Here is a 20,250-nt window from a genome sequence, read left to right as displayed (position 1 = left end):
CAAAGCTGGTCAAAGAGATATTTAAGCATTTTTCGAATAAAATTACACACACACACACACACACACACAATCACCTGGCCATAGGCAAGAAGGTATTAGGCATAGCCAAAGGAATAAAGAACTAGGTAGGACTCAGTCATGGACAAAGGGTGGATTAACAACAGGTAGCAGAATAGAAACCTTGAGCCAATTAGAAACGAAGGGCCATGGGCAATGAGCCAAAGAGGCATTCCTTGGGTAGCAAGGTCCGCTAGAGGGAAGTGGGAAGACTTCACCCATTTCCACTTCTTTTCCATGTAGGTTTTGCTCCTACATTATCACTGTGGAAATCTATAAAAAATATAGTAGAACTTCTATAAGTGGACCACCTAAGGGATTATAACAAACTGGTATATACGAGGTGGTCAATGATGTGAACTGTCTTACACACTTTACTTCATATAACCTTTCTATGTTATAGACAGTTATGTGTCTATGTCTTTTTACCGATCTAATGAGCTGGTTATAGCCACTGGTTGCTAATTTTCACTTTATGAATGGGAGAAGAGTGCCTATTAATCATGCTCACTAACATTTGTTCAAAACTACATTTAAAATTAATTAGGCCATATATTTTGATTAAATAAGAAAGAGTAGACTACCAGGTCTACATGTGCGGTGGCTTGTGCCTATAATCCTAGCACTCTGGGAGGCCGAGGTGGGTAGATTACTTGATTCACAAATGCGAGACCAGCCTGAGCAAGAGTAAGACTCCCATCTCTACTTAAAAAAAAAAAAAATAGACAAACTAGCCAGGTGTTGTGGCAGGCACCTAGAGTCTCAGGAGGCAGGGCAAGACTATGGCTTAAGCCCAAGAGTTTGAGGTTGATATGAGAGCTATGATGCCTCAGTACTATACCCAGAGCAACAGAGTGAGACTCCATCTTAAAAAAAAAAAAAAAAAGGAGTGTAGACTAACAGTAACTAAAATAAGACTAATTTATCTCACATATTATTCTACTTTTATAGCATTAGAATAATGAACTTGTCATTTAAAAAATAACATAACTAGGCTTGGCGCCCATAGCACAGTGGTTAGGGCGCCGGACATATACACCAAGGCTGGCAGGTTCAAACCCAGCCCGGGCCAGCTAAACAACGACAACTGCAACAAAAAAATAGCCAGGCATTGTGGCAGGCGCCTGTAGTCCCAGCTACTTGGGAGACTGAGGCAAAAGAATTGCTTAAGCCTAAGAGTTTGAGGTTGCTGTAAGCTGTGACACCACGGCACTTTCCCAAGGGCAACCTAGTGAGACTCTGTCTCAAAAAAACCCAAAACAAAAAACAAACAAAAAAATAACGATTGCATCTCCATGTAAATAATCTAGCTAGGAGTTTTAAGAATCTAGATTAACTAATATAATTTTTATCACACTTCTGTCATTACCCACACAGTAGCTATACATCCAGCAACATATAGTCGCTGACTATCTCTCCCCACTAATTTCTATTACAGTCTGTGTAATGTGATGTCTCCCACTATAGGTTTTATTAAGGACCACAGTAGTTCAAGCACTTTCTCTAAAGCCCGAAGAGTACTGATGTGCTTGCGTGGGGCAAGTAGTTTTGAGACAAACTTAATATAGTGTAAGAAACCCTAGAAAACTTTTAACTTGTCATTGTGATGATTCTTAGAATTAAAAATTTTGACCAAGACTGGATCAATCTTTTGGTTTATCCTTAAACCTAGTTCTCTAATATCCCCTATATTTGTAGAACTGATGCACCAGGATGTATCTATTATGAGCCAAATATAGGGTCCAGAGAGTAAAACAGGTGGTAACAGACTGGGAGGGAAGGGAGAATGCGAGAGAGGGGATTGTGTAGTAGACAGGGAGAAGAGCGTCCATGAGGAACAGGGCAATGGAAGAGAAAGATGGGTAACAGAGTAGAGATGGCCCAAGCGGGTCAGTAGACATTAATTTAGCTTTCTCACCCCACTATTTGCCATAATTTTATAGCAGCACTTTCTTTTTGTGTGCTATAGTAGAGTTAAATGTGATATTTTAAAAAAATAACACAAATTCATTTTCACCCCCACCCCACTCTGGGAGGCTGAGGTGGGTGGATTGCTTGAGCTCACAAGTTCAAGATCAGCCTGAGCAAAAGCGAGACCCCATCTCTACTAATAATAGAAAAACTGAGGCCAGAGGATCACTGGACTCCGAGTTGGAGGTTGCTGTGAGCTAGGACGCCATAGCACTCTGCCCAGGCCAACGGCTTGAGACGCTGTCTCAAAAAAAAAAAAATTTTAAAGGAATGATTTAATCAGTTTAGAGTATTGAGTAAAAAGCAGATGAACTGAGGGTTAAGTTAAGTTAAAGGTGTGATCCTGGACAGAAGACATTTGGGTGGGTTTTTTTTTTTTTGGCTCATCACCAAGCCATTAAAACTGCTGCATCTCAAAGATGAAATGTGACAACTCTGAAAAATAGGAAGCTGTATTATCACATTGTTACTAATGACCTACAAAGAGTTATTTTACATTTCTTCTCATAAATGCTACATTCGAATAGGAAGAAGTCTATCTGACAATAATTTGAGGTTGTGGCCTACAAACCATTTACTTTTAAATGAGCTCTGATATACCTTATCAGTGGAGTGAAGGAGATAAAGAACATCAGCATACTCAAACCCTTCATTTTCCCGTAAGTCTTTCTGTAGCAAATCATTTCGCAGGACAATGCATGCCAAGGAAAATGCCACTTCGACCTAAATATGTGGTTTTCAGAAATCAATTTATTTAAAAAAGAAAAAGAAATCAATTTATTTTTATTCATGCTTTATCAAATAACATATTTCAGTGTACAAACATTTATGTAGAATACATTGTGGAATGATACTGTAAAAATCTGATAAAATATAATAATATATAATCCACTGGTTCCAATTCTCTGGCTAGTATTATATTTAAATAGTGGCACTTGCAACTTCTGGAGGAATGTTGCTCATAATTTTTAACAGCTAGGAAAACATCCTTCTTCTTTGTGTACAGAGACGACCACGGAGTACCACTTGAGGATACTGGGGGGACAGCACAACATGTGGAGAGGTATTATCCTAAGAGCATAGTTGTATCCCATCCACAATTTTTTTTTTTTTTAATTTTCTGGCATGGTTTAACAAGCTGCCTTGAACTGCTTGTCAGCTCTTGATCACTGAGTTGTAGGGTTTTAGTGCAATGCCTATTAATTTGAGCAAAGTTTTTGGAAGTAGTACTGAAGAATCACCTTTTCTTCCTCTTGTTCTGGGGTCATTTAATGGATAGTCTGAAGCCCCTTCGGAAGATGAACTTTGTATATTATTGAGACTCAATAGGTAAGTTTTTAAAGTGCTACCCTACGCATTTCTATAAGAAAAGATATGCATTCTAGGCTCAATACCTGTAGCACAGTGGTTACGGTGGCAGGTTTGAACCTGGTCCGGGCCAACTAAACAACAATGAAAACTGCAATAAAAAAAATGGCATAGCCAGGCGTTGTGGTAGGCACCTATAGTCCCAGCTACTCGGAGGCTGAGGCAAGAGAATCGCCTAAGCCCAAGAGCTGGAGGTTGCTGTAAGCTGTGACACCACAGCACTCTACCGAGGGCAACAAAGTGAGACTCTCTGTCTCTAAAAAAAAAATATATATAGCCGGATGTTGTGGCAGCTGTATCCCAGCTACTTGGGAGGCTGAGGCAAGAGAATTGCTTATGCACAAGAGTTTAAGGTTGCTGTGAGCTGTGACGCCATGGCACTCTACCCAGGGTGGCACCTTGAGACTCTATCTCAAAATAAAAAAAAAAGAAATACATATATATACGCATTCTAAAAGCATGATTGTTGAATTATTTAAAAATATTTTGTCCAATATAGAATCTTAGCTTGAGGAAAAGTAATGTATTTCTGTTCTAACAAGTGTCAAAACTCATTGAAAATATATACTTAAATATAGATAGATGCAATTTTGAAGTAAACTGTTTTGCCACAAAAATGCCCATTTTAAAATAAAAATGTATTTTTTTTTTTGTGACAGAGTCAAACTTTATTACCCTCGGTAGAGTGCCATGGCGTCACAGCTCACAGCAATCTCCAACTCCTGGGCTTAGGTGATCCTCTTGCCTCAGCCTCTCAAGTAGCTGGGACTACGGTGCCTGCCACAATGTCCAGCTATTTTTTTGTTGCAGTTTGGCTTGGGTTGGGTTTGAACCCACTACCTTCATACATGGGGCCAGCACCCTACCCACTGAGCCACAGGTGCCTCCCATGAAAATGTATTTTTATATGGTATCTTCCATAGTCTTATGGAATTTACTTGTACTTAAAGTCAGGGTACTATTTATTTATTTATTTACATTTTGTCCGGGGCTGGGTTTGAACCTGCCACCCTCGGCATATGGGGCTGACGCCCTAACTCCTTGAGCCACAGGCACCACACAGGGTACTTTTTATTTATTATTTAATCCAAAAGATTGCTAGCATATGCTTTTTCCTTACTCCTATCATAAAATAATCTCTTTCATAGCCAGAAAGGCTACATCACTTAAGACATCTTTCCTGACAACAAACACATTCCTTAAAAGAAACAATATTGTTTACTTGCATGTTTCCCTCCTATTTTATTTTTATTTCCTCATCTACAACGGAGCCCATAACAAATTTTGAGAAGAACATATATTTTTGGCTGTTAGAACTTCCTGCCTGACCAACTATATAGATGTCACAAACTTCTAAAGCCTTGGTAAAAGGATTTGAATAGTTATGAATATCATTTTATTTTATAATTTTTTTCTTTTTATATATTTTTTAATTTTATTTATTTATTATTAAATTATAGCTGTATACATTAATGCAATCATGGGGCACCATACACTGGTTTTATATACCATTTGACATATTTTCATCACACTGGTTAACATAGCCTTCCTGGCATTTTCATAGTTATGACATTTACATTCTACATTTTGTAGAATGTCTTAGTTGAGACATTTACATTCTACATTTAGTAAGTTTCACATGTACCCTTGTAAGATGCACCATAGGTGTGGTCCCACCAATACACCCTCCCTCCGCCCATCTTTCCCTCTCCTCTCCCTGAATGTTATTTTATTAAAGGCATTTTACTAGAATTAAGTGGCTGAATGAATGACTCTGCAACAACTCACAATAATTCTTCAGAATGTCCAGCACTGAGAGAATTGCCAGCCAATAAAGACTGCTGAGGGAAGGTAGGGCTGTTTTGATGGTGTAGCACTTGTATTTGAGAATATGCCACATAAGTCACATATCCCCATCATCCCTACCCAATTTTTGCCATCAGTACCTGAAGAGGTAGGGAAGAATTTTTGTGACTAAGCAATCAAATAGCTGAGGAAAAACTTTATTTGAAGAGTAAAGATATATAAGACTTTCTTGTCATGTTTGAAGAAATCGTATTTTAATAAAATTTACTACTATCTTATGGTTGATAGCAATGCCTTTGTTTAAAACTTCTAGGATTTTGTTTAAAAGGCTAAATTTTTTACACTTGTGAACTTACATAAAGGCACAAATTATTCTTTAAAATGAGATTTCTGTTAATTTTTACTATACCAGAAAAAAATTGTAAACCTTTGTACATACCCTGATGTTAGGAGAAGGGTGACTTCTTAGTAATTGGATAAGTAGAGGAAAGGCATTTTCCTCTACGATGTATTGTTGACTAACAGGATTGCTTGTATGGGCTACACCTGTTAAAAGTGCATACGTCAATGATGTAATAGTTTTTTCCCCCGTCTTATAGATGCTAATGTTAAACACAACTTGAAATTTTTGGTTGATAAAGTGTCCTAAGGTAATATGGTTAGTAAATTACAAAATGAAAATATTTGAATAGTCCTGAATTATTTTTTATTATTTTATTTTATTTCCTTGCTTATTTTTTATTTTTATTTCTTTGCTCTTTTGTTGTTGTTGTTGTTGAGACAGAGTCCCACCCTATGCCCTGAGCAAAGTGCAATGGCGTCATAGCTCACTGCAACCTAAGACTCTTGGGCTGTGGGCCTCCCGCTGCCTCAGCCTCTGGAAGCTGCTGGGATTACAGGCCCTCGACATGGCGCCCAACTGGGTTTTTCATATTTTTAGGAGTTGGAGTCTCAACTCCTAAGCTCAAGCAATTCTCCCTGCTCAGCCTCCCACAGTGTTGGGATTATAGGCGTGAGCCCCCACACCCGGCCTGAATTATTTTTTTAAAAGGCGAAAGTGAATAAACATGGAGAATTTATTACTAGAATTGTGGATGGCTTTATAATAGTTACAAAGTGAAGAAATTAGAAATGCTATACTATGAAGGAATAATAATAGTTATCATTTATTTATTTATTTATTTATTTTTTGTAGAGACAGAGTCTCACTGTACCGCCCTCGGGTAGAGTGCCGTGGCGTCCCACGGCTCACAGCAACCTCCAACTCTTGGGCTTACGCGATTCTCTTGCCTCAGCCTCCCGAGCAGCTGGGACTACAGGCGCCCGCCACAACGCCCGGCTATTTTTCTGTTGCAGTTTGGCCGGGGCTGGGTCCGAACCTGCCACCCTCGGCATATGGGGCCGGCGCCCTACTCACTGAGCCACAGGCGCTGCCCAATAGTTATCATTTATTGAAGAAATATTATGTGCTAAGCTGGTAGGACTGCAAACTAATACAACCTTTTTGGAAGGAAGTATGGAGAAACCTCAAAGAATTCAATCTGGACCTCCCATTTGATCCTGCAATCCCATTACTGGGCATCTACCCAGAAGGAAAAAAATCCTTTTATCATAAGGTCACTTGCACTAGACTGTTTATCACAGCTCAATTTACAATCACCAAAATGTGGAAACAGCCTAAATGCCCACCAACCCAGGAATGGATTAACAAGCTGTGGTATACGTATACCATGAAATACTATTCAGCTATTAAAAAAGATGGAGACTTTACATCCTTTGTATTAACCTGGATGGAAGTGGAAGACATTATTCTTAGTAAAGCATCACAAGAATGGAGAAGCATGAATCCTATGTACTCAATTTTGATATGAGGACAGTTAATGACCTAGTACACAGTGGGGGGTAGGTGAAGGGGAGAGCAGAGAGAGAGAAGGAGGGAGGGGAGTGGGGAGAAGGAATAGCAGAGAGAGGAAAGTGGGGAGCAGGTGGGGGATCTCGGTGTGTGACACACCTTTTTGGGGGGCAAGACACAAGTATAAAAGGGACTTTACCTAAAAAATGCAATCAGTGTAACCTGGTTTCTTGTACCCTCAATGAATCCCCAACAATAAAAAATAAAAAGAAATATTATGTGCTAAGTACTTAAGTTTACAGTTACTATTTTTTTCCATAAAAAGTTTATTTCTAAAAAAAAAAAGTTTATTTCTATAAAGATGATTAGAATAAATCACTAAGTTAAAATTTCTAAATTTTTAAAATTTCACATGCTGGCTCGGCACCTATGGCTCAAGCAGCTAAGGCGCCAGCCACATACACCTGAGCTGGCGGGTTCGAATACAGCCCGGGCCCGCCAAACAACAATGACAGCTGCAACCAAAAAACAGCTGGGCGTTGTGGTGGGTGCCTGTAGTCCCAGCTACTTGGGAGGCGGAGGCAGGAGAATCGCTTGAGCCCAGGAGTTGGAGGTTGCTGTGAGTGAGCTGTGATGCCACAGCACTCTACCCAGGGTGACAGCTTGAGGCTCTGTCTCAAAAAAAAAAAAAAAAAGTCACATGCTAAAAAGAAAGATAATACTACCTCCATTTATAACACACTACTTTAAATTGCAGGCCTAATCTGAACAGAGAAATTCAAGTCAACTCTAGTGAAATTCCACCCTTTTGCCAATAAATGTCACAATACATATATGCACATACAGTATATTTATATACTTAAATATAAATACAAGATTGGGCTTCTCTGTAAACAATGAGGAGAAGTCATCTACATATTGTATAAGTTTTAAGGAACTGGGGCAAGTAGAAGGAACAAAGTATACTTTTTTTTTTTTTTTGCAGTTTTTGGCTGGGGCTGGGTTTGAATCAGCCTTCTCCGGTATATGGGGTCAGTGCTCTTCTCCTTTGAGCCACAGGTGCCACCCTGTTTTTTTTTTTTTTTTTGTTTGTTTGTTTTTTGTAGAGACAGAGTCTCACTTTATGGCCCTCGGTAGAGTGCCGTGGCCTCACACGGCTCACAGCAACCTCCAACTCTTGGGCTTACGCGATTCTCTTGCCTCAGCCTCCCAAGTAGCTGGGACTACAGGCGCCCGCCACAACGCCCGGCTATTTTTTGGTTGCAGTTTGGCTGGGGCCGGGTTTGAACCCGTCACCCTCGGTATATGGGGCCAGTGCCCTATGGACTGAGCCACAGGCACGGCCCCCTGTTTTTTTTTTTGTTTTTGAGAGGGAGTCTCACTTTGTCACCCTTGGTAGAGTGCTGTAACGTCACAGCTCACAGCAACCTCCAGCTCTTGGGCTTAGGTGATTCTCTTGCCTCAGCCTCCCAAGTAGCTGCAAAGTATACTTTTGTTTACTCCCTGCCCCCTCTCCTGAAAAACCCTACCCCAACTGATTTGGATAGATTTGTAGTGAACTTATTGAACAAATTGTGTGTGTGTGTCTGAGTGTATGTCTTTGGATAGATTTGAAGTGAACTAATAAGAGAAATAAGAACAAATTGAACTAATAAGAACAATTTTTTTGTGTGTGAACTAATAAGAACAAATTGTGTGTGTGTGTCTGAGTGTAAATGATAATATATATATATATATAAAACCATATATATATATAATCAAGATAATACTAGAATTTTAGAAATACCAATAATTTATATCATAGTCTCTGGCTAAAAAAAGAAACATTTTTTTCTGGCTGATTGTCTTAAAGTAGTCAATGAATTTCTGGAAGTAGCTTTTTGCAAGCAAGAAGAAAAAAAACTTTTTGGAACCAATTCCTAATTCCTATATACTTCACTAAAGCTGGACTATTTTTTAGGAAATACAATGATCTCGAAATAAAGATCTTTTTCCCTGTTGCTTGTAGGAAGCAGTCTCCAATCAGCACCTGCATTCGTGAAGGTCAGTAAAGAATCCAAATTTTAATTTTTGTTAGGCCAATCACTGACAATCACTGACAGGTATCCCTGAAAGTCAATTCCTCTGCAATGAAAGGCCATTTTATATAAACAAAGAATCATTACAGGAAGAGACTAGAATTGAAAAAATACGACCCCAGCCTTAGAAACTCATCTGTATCTTCAAAAATAGTTCTTGTGACTCAAAAGAGAAAGCATTTTTCTCTTAAACTTGAAAAATGAGATTCCTTTCAGTCAAAATGGGCAAGCCTTCTTGTCTTAATTTTCCTTCTCAGCCATAGTTCAAGAGCAAGACTAACGTAAATTTTTTAACTACACCACTTATATTCACCAAGTTCTTGGAGAAATTTTTTAAAATTATCATAGCTTTTTATAGATTAAATCTTTTTCAGGGTTCCAACAGTTGGGATAGAGAGGAAGAGATTCATTTCTGCTTCTCTACCTAAGTCTTCTTTTCCTTACAAATATTTTTAAAAGTGAGAATAAGTGTGCAAACCAATGCAAATGGATCCCACGGCTCGGATGACGCTGAGAAGCGTGCCTTCAGCGATCTTACTTATTCTTAGCAAGCGAACCAATGGTGCAATTCCATTCCCTTCACATATTTGATTTTGATGCATCCTGCTGTCCTTACTTAGAGCTATGACAGCTTCACCTCCTGGTAAGGAGAAGCAAGAAACATTTATCACACTCCAGTGCCCTGTTCTATCACATATTGTGCAGACTTAGGTATAGAAAATAACTCACCAACATACTGCATTTTAGCTGATGGTGACAAAAGCATATTTATTATAAAGTTGTATCCAATCTGTTCTGCCATGTACTTTTGTTGTTTCAGTGTTTGCCCCGCCAAAGCCCAAAGTGCTACAGCTCCTTGTTCTTTAACATCTATTTGAAATGCCTATTAAAAAAAAATTTAATTTGTTCAGTGAGCATTTATTGAACATTTTAAGGATGTATATTTTATAAAATGTTTATTTTAGAAATCATCTATTTTTCTATTCACTTAAAATTCAAAATGGAGTATGTCACCTAAGAAATAATGACCAGCAATCACAAAATTCCTACCTTTAGGAGTTTTAAAAGATATTTGGTTAATGATCTTTCCAGAAAGGCTTTCTGTATAACAGAGTTGCAACTTGCCAGTGATTCTACAGCCATTGCACCTTTCATTTGGACATTAAGTTGTTTCCCTTTAAAAAGAGCCACCAGAGGAGGAATCCCTCCTTCTGCAGCTATAGCATTCTGAATTTCTGTATTGTCACGCCCAACCTCAGCAAGTGTAGCAGAGGATACAGCTATCAACACATCTGCAAATGAATTCAAGAACAAGTTAAATGAACCTTTTAAAGAGTCAGAATATCAAAGTACAGCATATCACTGGTTTCTCATATTATAAATTCAAATATAGAGAAAGTTATAGAAAGGTACAAACTGAAAAATAGAAAAAAGAATTAAAATTGTCCAGGTTCACCACTTAAACACAATCATATTTTTGGTTTAATCTCTTCCACTACTTCTTATGAACACAGATACATTTAGATAGCTATCAACATATTTAATATTGTTTAACTTTAAACAATACTCTGCATTTTTATTTGCCATTAAAACATGGTCCCACTCTTTTTTTTAACTTTTTTTTTTTTTGAGACAGAGCCTCAAGCTATCGCCCTGGGTAGAGTGCCATGGCATCACAGCTCACAGCAACCTCAAACTTCTGGGCTCAAGCTATTCTCCTGCCTCCGCCTCCCAAATAGCTGGGACTACAGGCACCCACCACAACGCCCAGCTATTTTTTGGTTGCAGCCGTCATTGTTGTTTGGTGGGCCAGGGGGTGGATTCGAACCCACCAGCTCAGGTGTATGTGGCTGGCGACTTAGCTGTTTGAGCCACAGGTGCCGAGCCAACATGTTCCCACTCTTTATGGACATAATTGTCTTCTAAATATTCCATTAATGGGTGAGTGTATCCCATTTCCTTAGCCATTCATATAGATGAAAAGCCTATAAGTAAACCTTTAAATGGTTCCATTTTGTGAAGGCAAGTTTAAAAGGAAAGGAGTTAGAAAGGAAAAAATCCTGGATAGAACTCCGTATGTGGATTAGAACCTAAACATGTAAAAGTGATTTAAGCAACGGTGACATAGTGAGACTCTGTCTCAAAAAAAAAAAAAAAAAAAAAAAAAATTAAAAAAAAAGAGAAAGAAAAAACTCTATAAAAAATAAATAAATAAATAAAAGTGATTTAGTCGTGCGGGCAGGCCAGCAGGCAATTACCTGTATATCTCAGGATTTTCCAGACTACTTTAGATGATTAACTGTCTTCAGTCAGTCAATAATTCAAACAGTTTATTTCCCCAGAAACTTATTTTGTGGTTTTGTTTTTGATTACTTAGTGTAAGAATAACTTTAGTGAAGTAGTTATCAGTTAATCTGGTTAAACCTTAGCCCATAAACGTAGTTTTAGACAATGTTAGTAAAATGGTTATCAATTAATCCGGTTTATCCATAGGCCCGTAAGTACCAGGCAGTAAGAGGCCTGGGGCCAAGGTTTAACTCATGTGTTTATTGATTAAGTTATATGCCTATATAAGCATTGGTGGAAGAAATAAAGATAGCCACTTGCCATGAGAGTGTTAGTGGTCCTCCTTATTACTCAGACTACTTCATTGCAGGACGCATTTCTCTGCGTCACCGATCAATTTGGAGACTTTCATGCAACAATTCACATTTGAAAATACACATTCTTGGCCAGGTGCAGTGGCTCACACCTGTAATCCTTAGCACTCTGGGAGTCTGAGGCCAGTGGATCACTTGAGCTCAGGAGTTCAAGACCATCCTGAGCAAGAGTGAGACCCCTGTATCTAAAAATAGCTGGGTGTTGTGGCAGGTGCCTATAGTCCCAGTTACTTGGGAGGCTGAGATGAGAGATTGCTTGACCCCAGGAATTTGAGGTTGCTGTGAGCTATGATGCCAAGGCATTCTACCAGGGCAAGAAAGTGAAACTCTGCCTAAAAAAAAAAGAAAGAAAGAAAAGGAAAAAAAGAAAAGAAAAGATATGTTCTTTCCAATTTTTCACTGTTTTAAATAATTGCAGGAGAAATCTTTTTAGCATATAAGATATTTCTTTCCTATTTGTATTTTTTTCCCTTAGCATAGAATCCCAGAAATTACTGGAATAACTCAGTATTATCTTACATTTCATTTTAAAATGATAGCAGCATCTGATTCTTCTAAAGTCCAAGTTTAAGAGTATCAATGATGCTGTGATTTTCTGAGTATAGTAATACCATTAAAAATAAATACAATATATAGGCCAGTTGTGGTGATTCATACCTCCTCTCAAACCTTTGGGAGGCTGAAACAGGAGGATTATTTGAGGCCAGAGTTCAAGACCAGGCTGGGCAACATAGCGAGACCCTGTCTCTAGGAAAAAAATGGGTGTGGTGGTAGGCACAGCTACTTGGTATGCTGAGGCAAGAGGATCGCATAAGACCAAGAGTTCAAGGTTACCATGATCTGTGATCATACCACTGTATTTCAGCCTGGGCTATGGAGTGAGACCCTGTTCTCACATAAATAAATATTTATATATGAACTTAGCTAATCTGATAAGCAAAAAATAGTGTCTCATTTACTTTTGTATTTTTGATTATTGTTGAGTCTAAACATTTTCCTATATGGTTATTAACCAGTTGCATTTGGGGTTTTTTTTTTTTTTTTTTTTTTGGTTTTTGGCCGGGGCTGGGTTTGAACCCGCCACCTCTGGGATATGGGACCGGCGCCCTACTCCTTGAGCCACAGGCGCCACCTGCATTTGGGGTTTTTTAAATTTTTTTTTGAGACAGATCCTCAAAGCTGTTGCCCTGGGTAGAGTGGCATGGCATCACACCTCATAGCAACCTCCAACTCCTGGGCTCAAGTGATTCTGCTTCCTCTGCCTCCCAAGTAGGTGCCCACCACAACGCCTAGCTATTTTTTGGTTGCAGCCGTCATTGTTCTTTGGTGGGCCTGAGCTGGATTTGAACCCGCCAGCTCAGGTGTATGTGGCTGGCGCCTTAGCTACTTGAGCCACAGGCGCCAAGCTGAGGTTTTTAAAATTCATAGAAAAGTTGTAAGAGTAAAGCAGAGAACTCCTGGTTCCCTTTACCTAGATTTATACATTTTTAATATAGTACCACATAGATTTGTGTATACCTAACTATACAGTTTAATTTTCTTTTTTTTTATTTATTTATTTTTTGTTGTTGTTGTTTTTTGGCCAGGCCTGGGTTTGAACCCACCACCTCCAGCATATGGGACCAGCGCCCTACTCCTTGAGCCACAGGTGCCACTCTACAGTTTAATTTTCTAAATTTGAGATTATGGTGCATACACACATCATGACTTTATTTTATTTTTTGCAGTTTTTTTTTTTTGGCTGGGGCTGGGTCTGAACCCGCCAACTCTGGCATATGGGGCCGGTGCCCTACCCCTTTGAGCCACAGGCGCCACCCCATGACTTTATTTATTTATTTTGAAACAGTCTCACTTTCTTACTCCTAGTAGAGTGTCATGGCATCATAGCTCACAGCAACATCAAACTCCTGGACTCAAGTGATCCTCTTGCCTCAGCCTCCCAAATAGCTGGCACTATAGTAGCCTGGCACAATGCCTGGCTATTTTTTGGAGATTAAGTCTCGCTCTAGTTCAGCCTAATCTCAAACTCCTGAGCTCAAGTGATCCACCCACCTCAGCCTCACAGAGAGTGCTGGGATTACAGGTGTGAGTCACTGCACCCAGCCATACATAATGACTTTTTATATCCACAATACTCCAGTGTGTGTTTACTAAGAACAAGGATATCCTCTTTTTTTTTTTTGTAGAGACAAGAGTTTCACTTTATTGCCCTCGGTAGAGTGCCATGGCGTCACATAGCTCACAGCAACCCCCAACTCCTGGGCTTAGGCGAATTCTCCTGCCTCAGCCTCCTGGGTAGCTGGGACTACAGGCACCCGCCACAACGCCCAGCTATTTTTTTTGTTGTTGTTGCAGTTTGGCCAGGGCCGGGTTTGAACCTGCCACCCTCGGTATATGGTGGGGCCGGCGCCCTGCTCACTGAGCCACAGGCGCCGCCCACAAGGATATCCTCTTAATGTAACTACTGGGCAGTTAGTAGATGCAAGAGTTTTATCTAATCATATTGTGTTAGCTGTCTCAATAATGTTCTTTGTCACATTTATTTTCTTCCGGTACAGGATCTAGACCAACATCACGTATTGCATTTAGTTATGTTTCTTTAGTCTGCTATAATCTGAAACAGTCCATCAGGGTTGGTTTTTTGTTGTTTCCTTTTTTGGTCTTTTGTGACATAAGCATTTTTAATGAATATGGGTCCTTTTTTTTAGAGAATGCTTCTCAGTTTGGGTTTTTCTGATGTTTCCTCATGATTCAGGATATGCACCTCCATCCAGAGTAATTAAAAAGTGACATTTTGTTCTTCTGGGGATATCTTATGTCCACCTATATCCTTCATTGGTGATGTTAATTTTTTTTTTTTCACATTACCCTCCTCCTTGTGGCTGGAGGTGCTCAGTTTCTTCGGCTGCTCCAAGCTTGGGCCTTGGGGGTCCTGGGGGTGGTTGGGCACATAGGGCATGTTCCATCATCTCAGAGGGGCACTGGGTAGTTGTTGGGCACGGCCTTGTTGATCAACATAGAGTATTTGGCGTAAGGGCTGAGCAGGGACAGAATACAGTGAGGCCCACGATGGTGGAGGACACAACCAGCACTGGCTTGTTGGCCCAGGCCCCAAGTCGAGTCTTGAGGCCATCTGGTCAGGTGACTTAATTTTGATCACCCAGTTTCTCTACTGCTACTTTCTCCTTTGTGACTAAGAATGAGCAAAATAACTTAAGACCATGTAAATATTTTATTCCTTATAAGGAGCAAAGATTTAGCAACCATTTAAATTTCTGCCTAAATCAATCTTTAATATGATGTTGCAAAATATTAATTTTCTAATTCTATTCCTTTCACATTTAACAAATGGCATTTTACTATAAGAGCCTCCCTTATTCTCTTATTTATTTATAGTAATTTTTGTTTATACAACTATTATCAGGATGAGGCCACAAATTTCGATTTTATTCAATGAGTTATAACCCATTAGTTTCCTTTTCTTATATTGATACTCACATTGTTTAGATTTTTCCCAGTGGGAACCCCTTCCAGAATTGCTCCTGTATTCTTTATTTTTTAATTAACTTTTTTTTTTTTTGAGACAGAATCTCACTTTGTTACCCTTGCTTTGTAGAGTGTTGTGGCATCTTAGCTCACAGCAACCTGCGTTTCTATATTGGTTATCATAGAGCCTTTGGTTAATACACAGAACAGGACAGTTGTGTGCTGGGTGATGTCAGAAGCACCCGTAGGAATGAATGTGCACATGCAGGCACACGTTTATGTACGTAAGAATGTAAATATAAGTAGCTAAAGATGGTGACGCAAAAGCCGGAATCAAACTAACTCAGCAAGGGTAGACTTGAGGAATCTCTGAAGACAGAGGTTCAGACTAAGATGATATTAACAAATCTATGATTTCAAGAAACTGCACATGAACCTACTTTGGAGTCATTGCACTGTAATATAAAAACCTTAGTGTGCTCAGCAAGGTTAAAAAGATAATTGGAATTAATGATATTCCTCTGTGGTCCCCTACAACTTAGCAGCCTAAATAAAATTCCGGAGGAGTATTTGCTAAATTTATATAGGGATCCTAACTACAGAGGAAAAAATAATTAAAATTTATTTCAATCTGGACATGGTGACTCATACCTATAATACCAGCGTTTGAGAGGCTGAGGCAGAAAGGTTGCATGAGGCCAGGAGTCCGAGTCTAGCCGGGATACCATAGTAAGACTTTGACTCTACAGAAAATTAAAAAATTAGCTAGGTGTGGAGATGTGCGCCTGTATCCCCAGCTACTTGGGAGTCTGAGACTGGAGAATTGCTTCAGCCCAGGAGTTTTAAGCTACACTGCACTGTGATCCTACCACTGCACTCCAGCCTGGGCACCAGAGCAAGACCCTGTCTCAAAAAAAATTTCTTTATTTCAAAGTTAAGATCTTTATCATCCTTGGAAAATAGGAATAATAAAGATTACAGTGCAGAAAAAATTACTTTCATTTAGGTTTCAGATAAGGCAATAGACTTATTTCAGTAACTTATCTTTAATTTTTTTATTTTCAGATATACATGTGTTCATTAGGCTTCCACTTTGTGCTTTCACAAAATTAAAAAGGCTTAAAATTTAACCACAATAACTATGTTTAAGATGGGGACCAGAAACAAAAACCTTGCAAAGAACAAACGAAGACAAATACATTCAGAAAAGAAATCAGACAATTGCTGCAACGAAGTATTAAGCAATATTAATAATAATAGTAATGCAAAGAAAGTAACATTCACATTGTCAAATAAAAGTATGTCTATTATAGAATGCTTTGACGCTGAGGTTCAGTATGGAGTCATCAATGATCTACTTTTTATTATTTTTTCCCAAAGTATCAAACAATAGACAACTAATATTTATAAATAAAGACAAAAGATAATTTCAAAAAATAGATCATGCCAAATCTTATAGACAATAGAAAAAGAAGAAATACTTCGAAATCATTCTACTTAATCTGGATACACCTGATATTAATTTTAGAAAAAAAAAATATATATATTTATATATATATATTTTTTTTTTTTTGTAGAGACAGAATCTCACTTTATGGCCCTCGGTAGAGTGCCGTGGCCTCACACAGCTCACAGCAACCTCCAACTCCTGGGCTTCAGCGATTCTCTTGCCTCAGCCTCCCAAGTAGCTGGGACTACAGGCGCCCGCCACAATGCCCGCTATTTTTTGGTTGCAGTTTGGCCGGGGCCGGGTTTGAACCCGTCACTCTCGGTATATGGGGCAGGCGCCCTACCGACTGAGCCATAGGCGCCATCCCGAAAAAATATATTATTATAAAGGGGAAATTACAAACATATTTCACTTATAAATGAGTATCCTATATCCTAAACATATTAACAAGTTGAAGTAAAAATTAATGTTTAAGTAATGTACTTCAGTCAAAATCGAATCCAATTTATGTGAGAATTAGTCACTATTTTCTTTCTTCTTTTTTTTTCTTTTCCTTACTCTCAACCCCTCCCTCTTTGTCTGCTCATCCCTTCCCCAATGACCCACCATGTCATTGATTGTCATTAATTATCCTCATATCAAAGTCGAATATATAGGATTCATACTTCTCCATTCTTGTGATGCTTCACAAAGAATAATGTGTTCTACCTCCATCCAGATTAGTACAAATGCTGGAAAATCTCTATTATTTTAATAGCCAAATAATATTCCATAGTATACATACACCAAAGCTTGCCAATCCATTTTCTCCATTCTTGTGATGCTTCACAAAGAATAATGTGTTCTACCTCCATCCAGATTAGTACAAATGCTGGAAAATCTCTATTATTTTAATAGCCAAATAATATTCCATAGTATACATACACCAAAGCTTGCCAATCCATTCCTGGGTTGAAGGGCACTTAGGCTGTTTCCATATTTTAGCGATAGTAAATTGGGCTGCAATAAACAGCCTAGTACAAGTATCTTTCTTTTTTCTTTCTTTTTTTTTTGTTATTGTTAAATCATAGCTGTGTACATTAGTGCAATCAAGGGGTACAATGTACTGGTTTCATATACAATCTGAAATATTCTCAACAAACTGTTCAACGTAGCTTTCATGGCATTTTCTTAGTTATTGTATGTAGACATTTGTGTTCTGCCTTTAGTAAGTTTTGCCTGTACCCATTCTAAGATGCACCATTGGTGTGGCCCCACTCATCACCCTCCCACCACCCTAACCTCCCCCCTCCCTTCCCCTTCCTTGGTCCCTTCCTCATAGTCTTGTGCTATAGTTGGGTTATAGCCTTCATGTGAAAGCTATAATTTAGCTTCATAGTAGGGCTGAGTATATTGGATACTTTTTCTTCCATTCTTGAGATACTTTGCTAAGAAGAATATGTTCCAGCTCCATCCATGTAAACATGAAAGAGGTGAAGTCTCCATCTTTCTTTAAGGCTGCATAATATTCCATCGTATACATGTACCACAATTTGCTAGTCCATTCGTGGGTCGATGGGCACTTGGGCTTCTTCCATGACTTAGCAATTATGAATTGGGCTACAATAAACATTCTGGTACAGATGTCTTCGTTATATTGTGATTTTTGGTTTTCTGGATATAAACCTAGTAAAGGAATGATATGATCAAATGGCAGGTCTATTGTTAGGTCTCTAAGTATTCTCCAAACATCCTTCCAGATGGAACGTATAAGTGTGCATTCCCACCAGCAGTGTAGAAGTGTGCCCTTTTTGCCAACATCTCTGGTTTTGGGATTTTGTTATGTGGACTACTCTTACTGGGGTTAGGTGATATCTCAAAATAGTTTTGTTTGCATTTCTCTGATGATAAAGGATGATGAGCTTCTTTTCATGTGTTTGTAGATCGTGCATCTGTCTTCTTTAGAGAAGTTTCTCTTTAAGTCCCTTGCCCGAGGGATCACTTGTTCTTTTCTTGCTAATACATTTGAGTTCTCTGTGGATTTTGGTTATTAGACCTTTATCGGAGGTATAACCTGCAAATATTTTCTCCCATTCTGAGGGTTGTCTGCTTGCTTTACTTACTATGTTCTTGGCTGTGCAGAAGCTTTTTAGTTTGATCAGGTCCCAGTAATGTATTTTTAATACTGCTTCCTTTGCCCGAGGAGTCCTCCTCATAAAATATTCACCCAGGCAGATTCCTTCAAGATTTTTCTCTGCACTTTCTTCAAGTATTTTTATAGTTTCATGTCTTTTTTTTTAATTTATTTATTTTTATTGTTAAATCATAGCTGTGTACATTAGTGCAATCAAGGGGTACAATGTGCTGGTTTCATAGTTTCATGTCTTAAGTTTAAATCTTTAATCCAGTGAGAGTCTATCTTAGTTAATGGTGAAAGGTGTGGGTACAGTTTCAATCTTCTACAGGTTGCCAGCCAGTTCACACAGCACCATTTGTTAAATAGGGAATCTTTTCCCCACTGAATGTTTTTAATTGGCTTGCCAAAGATAAAGTAACGGGTAAGTAGCTGGATTCATCTCTTGTTTCTCTATTCTGTCCCAGACATCTACTTCTCTATTTTTGTGCCAATACCATACTATCTTGATCACTATCAATTTATAGTACAGTCTCAGGTCTGGTAGCGTGATTCCTCCTGCTGTGTTTTTATTGCTGAGTAATGTTTTGGCTATTCGAGGTTTTTTCTGATTCCATATAAAACGAAGTATTATTTTTTCAAGATCTTTAAAATATGACAATGGAGCTTTAATAGGAATTGCATTAAAATTATATATTGCTTTGGGTAGTATAGACATTTTAACAATGTTGATTCTTCCCAGCCATGAGCATGGTATATTTTTCCACTTGTTAACATCTTCAGCTATTTCTTTTCTTAAAGTTTCATAGTTCTCTTTATAGAGATCTTTCACGTCCTTTGTTAGGTATACTCCCAAATATTTCATCTTCTTTGGCACTACTGTGAAAGGAATAGAGTCTTGACTGTTTTTTCAGTTTGGTTATTGTTGGTATAGATAAAGGCTACAGATTTATGGGTGTTGATTTTGTAGCCTGAGACATTGCTGTATCCCTTGATCACTTCTAAAAGTTTTGTAGTAGAATGTCTAGCGTTTTCCAGATATATGATCATATCATCTGCGAAGAGTGAAAGTTTGATCTCTTCTGACCCTATGTGGATACCCTTGATCGCCTTTTCTTCCCTAATTGCAATGGCTAAAACTTCCATTACAATGTTACAGAGCACTGGAGACAATAGGCAACCTTGCCTGGTTCCTGATCTAAGTGGAAATGATTTCAATTTAACTCCATTCAGTATGATATTGGCTGTGGGTTTGCTGTAGATGGGCTCTATTAGTTTAAGAAATGTCCCTTCTATACCTATTTTCTTAAGTGTTCTGATCATGAAGGGATGCTGGATATTATCAGAAGCTTTTTCTGCATCAATTGAAAGAATCATATGGTCCTTTTTTTTTTAGTTTATTTATGTGC

General features: G+C 38.5%; 1 protein-coding gene across 1 annotated transcript in view; it reads right to left on the bottom strand.

Moving 5' to 3' along the window:
* Positions 1-20,250, bottom strand: part of ANKAR (ankyrin and armadillo repeat containing) — a 93,313-nt gene that overhangs the window by 14,819 nt on the left and 58,244 nt on the right. Inside the window, exons 13-17 of the mRNA XM_053598378.1 lie at positions 10,183-10,424; positions 9,862-10,015; positions 9,611-9,772; positions 5,642-5,748; positions 2,629-2,751 (exon numbers count right to left, since the gene is read on the bottom strand). Of these exons, the coding sequence (XP_053454353.1) occupies positions 2,629-2,751; positions 5,642-5,748; positions 9,611-9,772; positions 9,862-10,015; positions 10,183-10,424 (788 nt within the window). The remainder of the gene's footprint in view (positions 1-2,628; positions 2,752-5,641; positions 5,749-9,610; positions 9,773-9,861; positions 10,016-10,182; positions 10,425-20,250) is intronic.

This window comes from Nycticebus coucang, chromosome 7 (assembly GCF_027406575.1).
Source record: "Nycticebus coucang isolate mNycCou1 chromosome 7, mNycCou1.pri, whole genome shotgun sequence".
In the NCBI taxonomy this organism is placed as follows: domain Eukaryota; kingdom Metazoa; phylum Chordata; class Mammalia; order Primates; family Lorisidae; genus Nycticebus; species Nycticebus coucang.
This window is presented reverse-complemented; position numbering and strand designations above follow the sequence as displayed.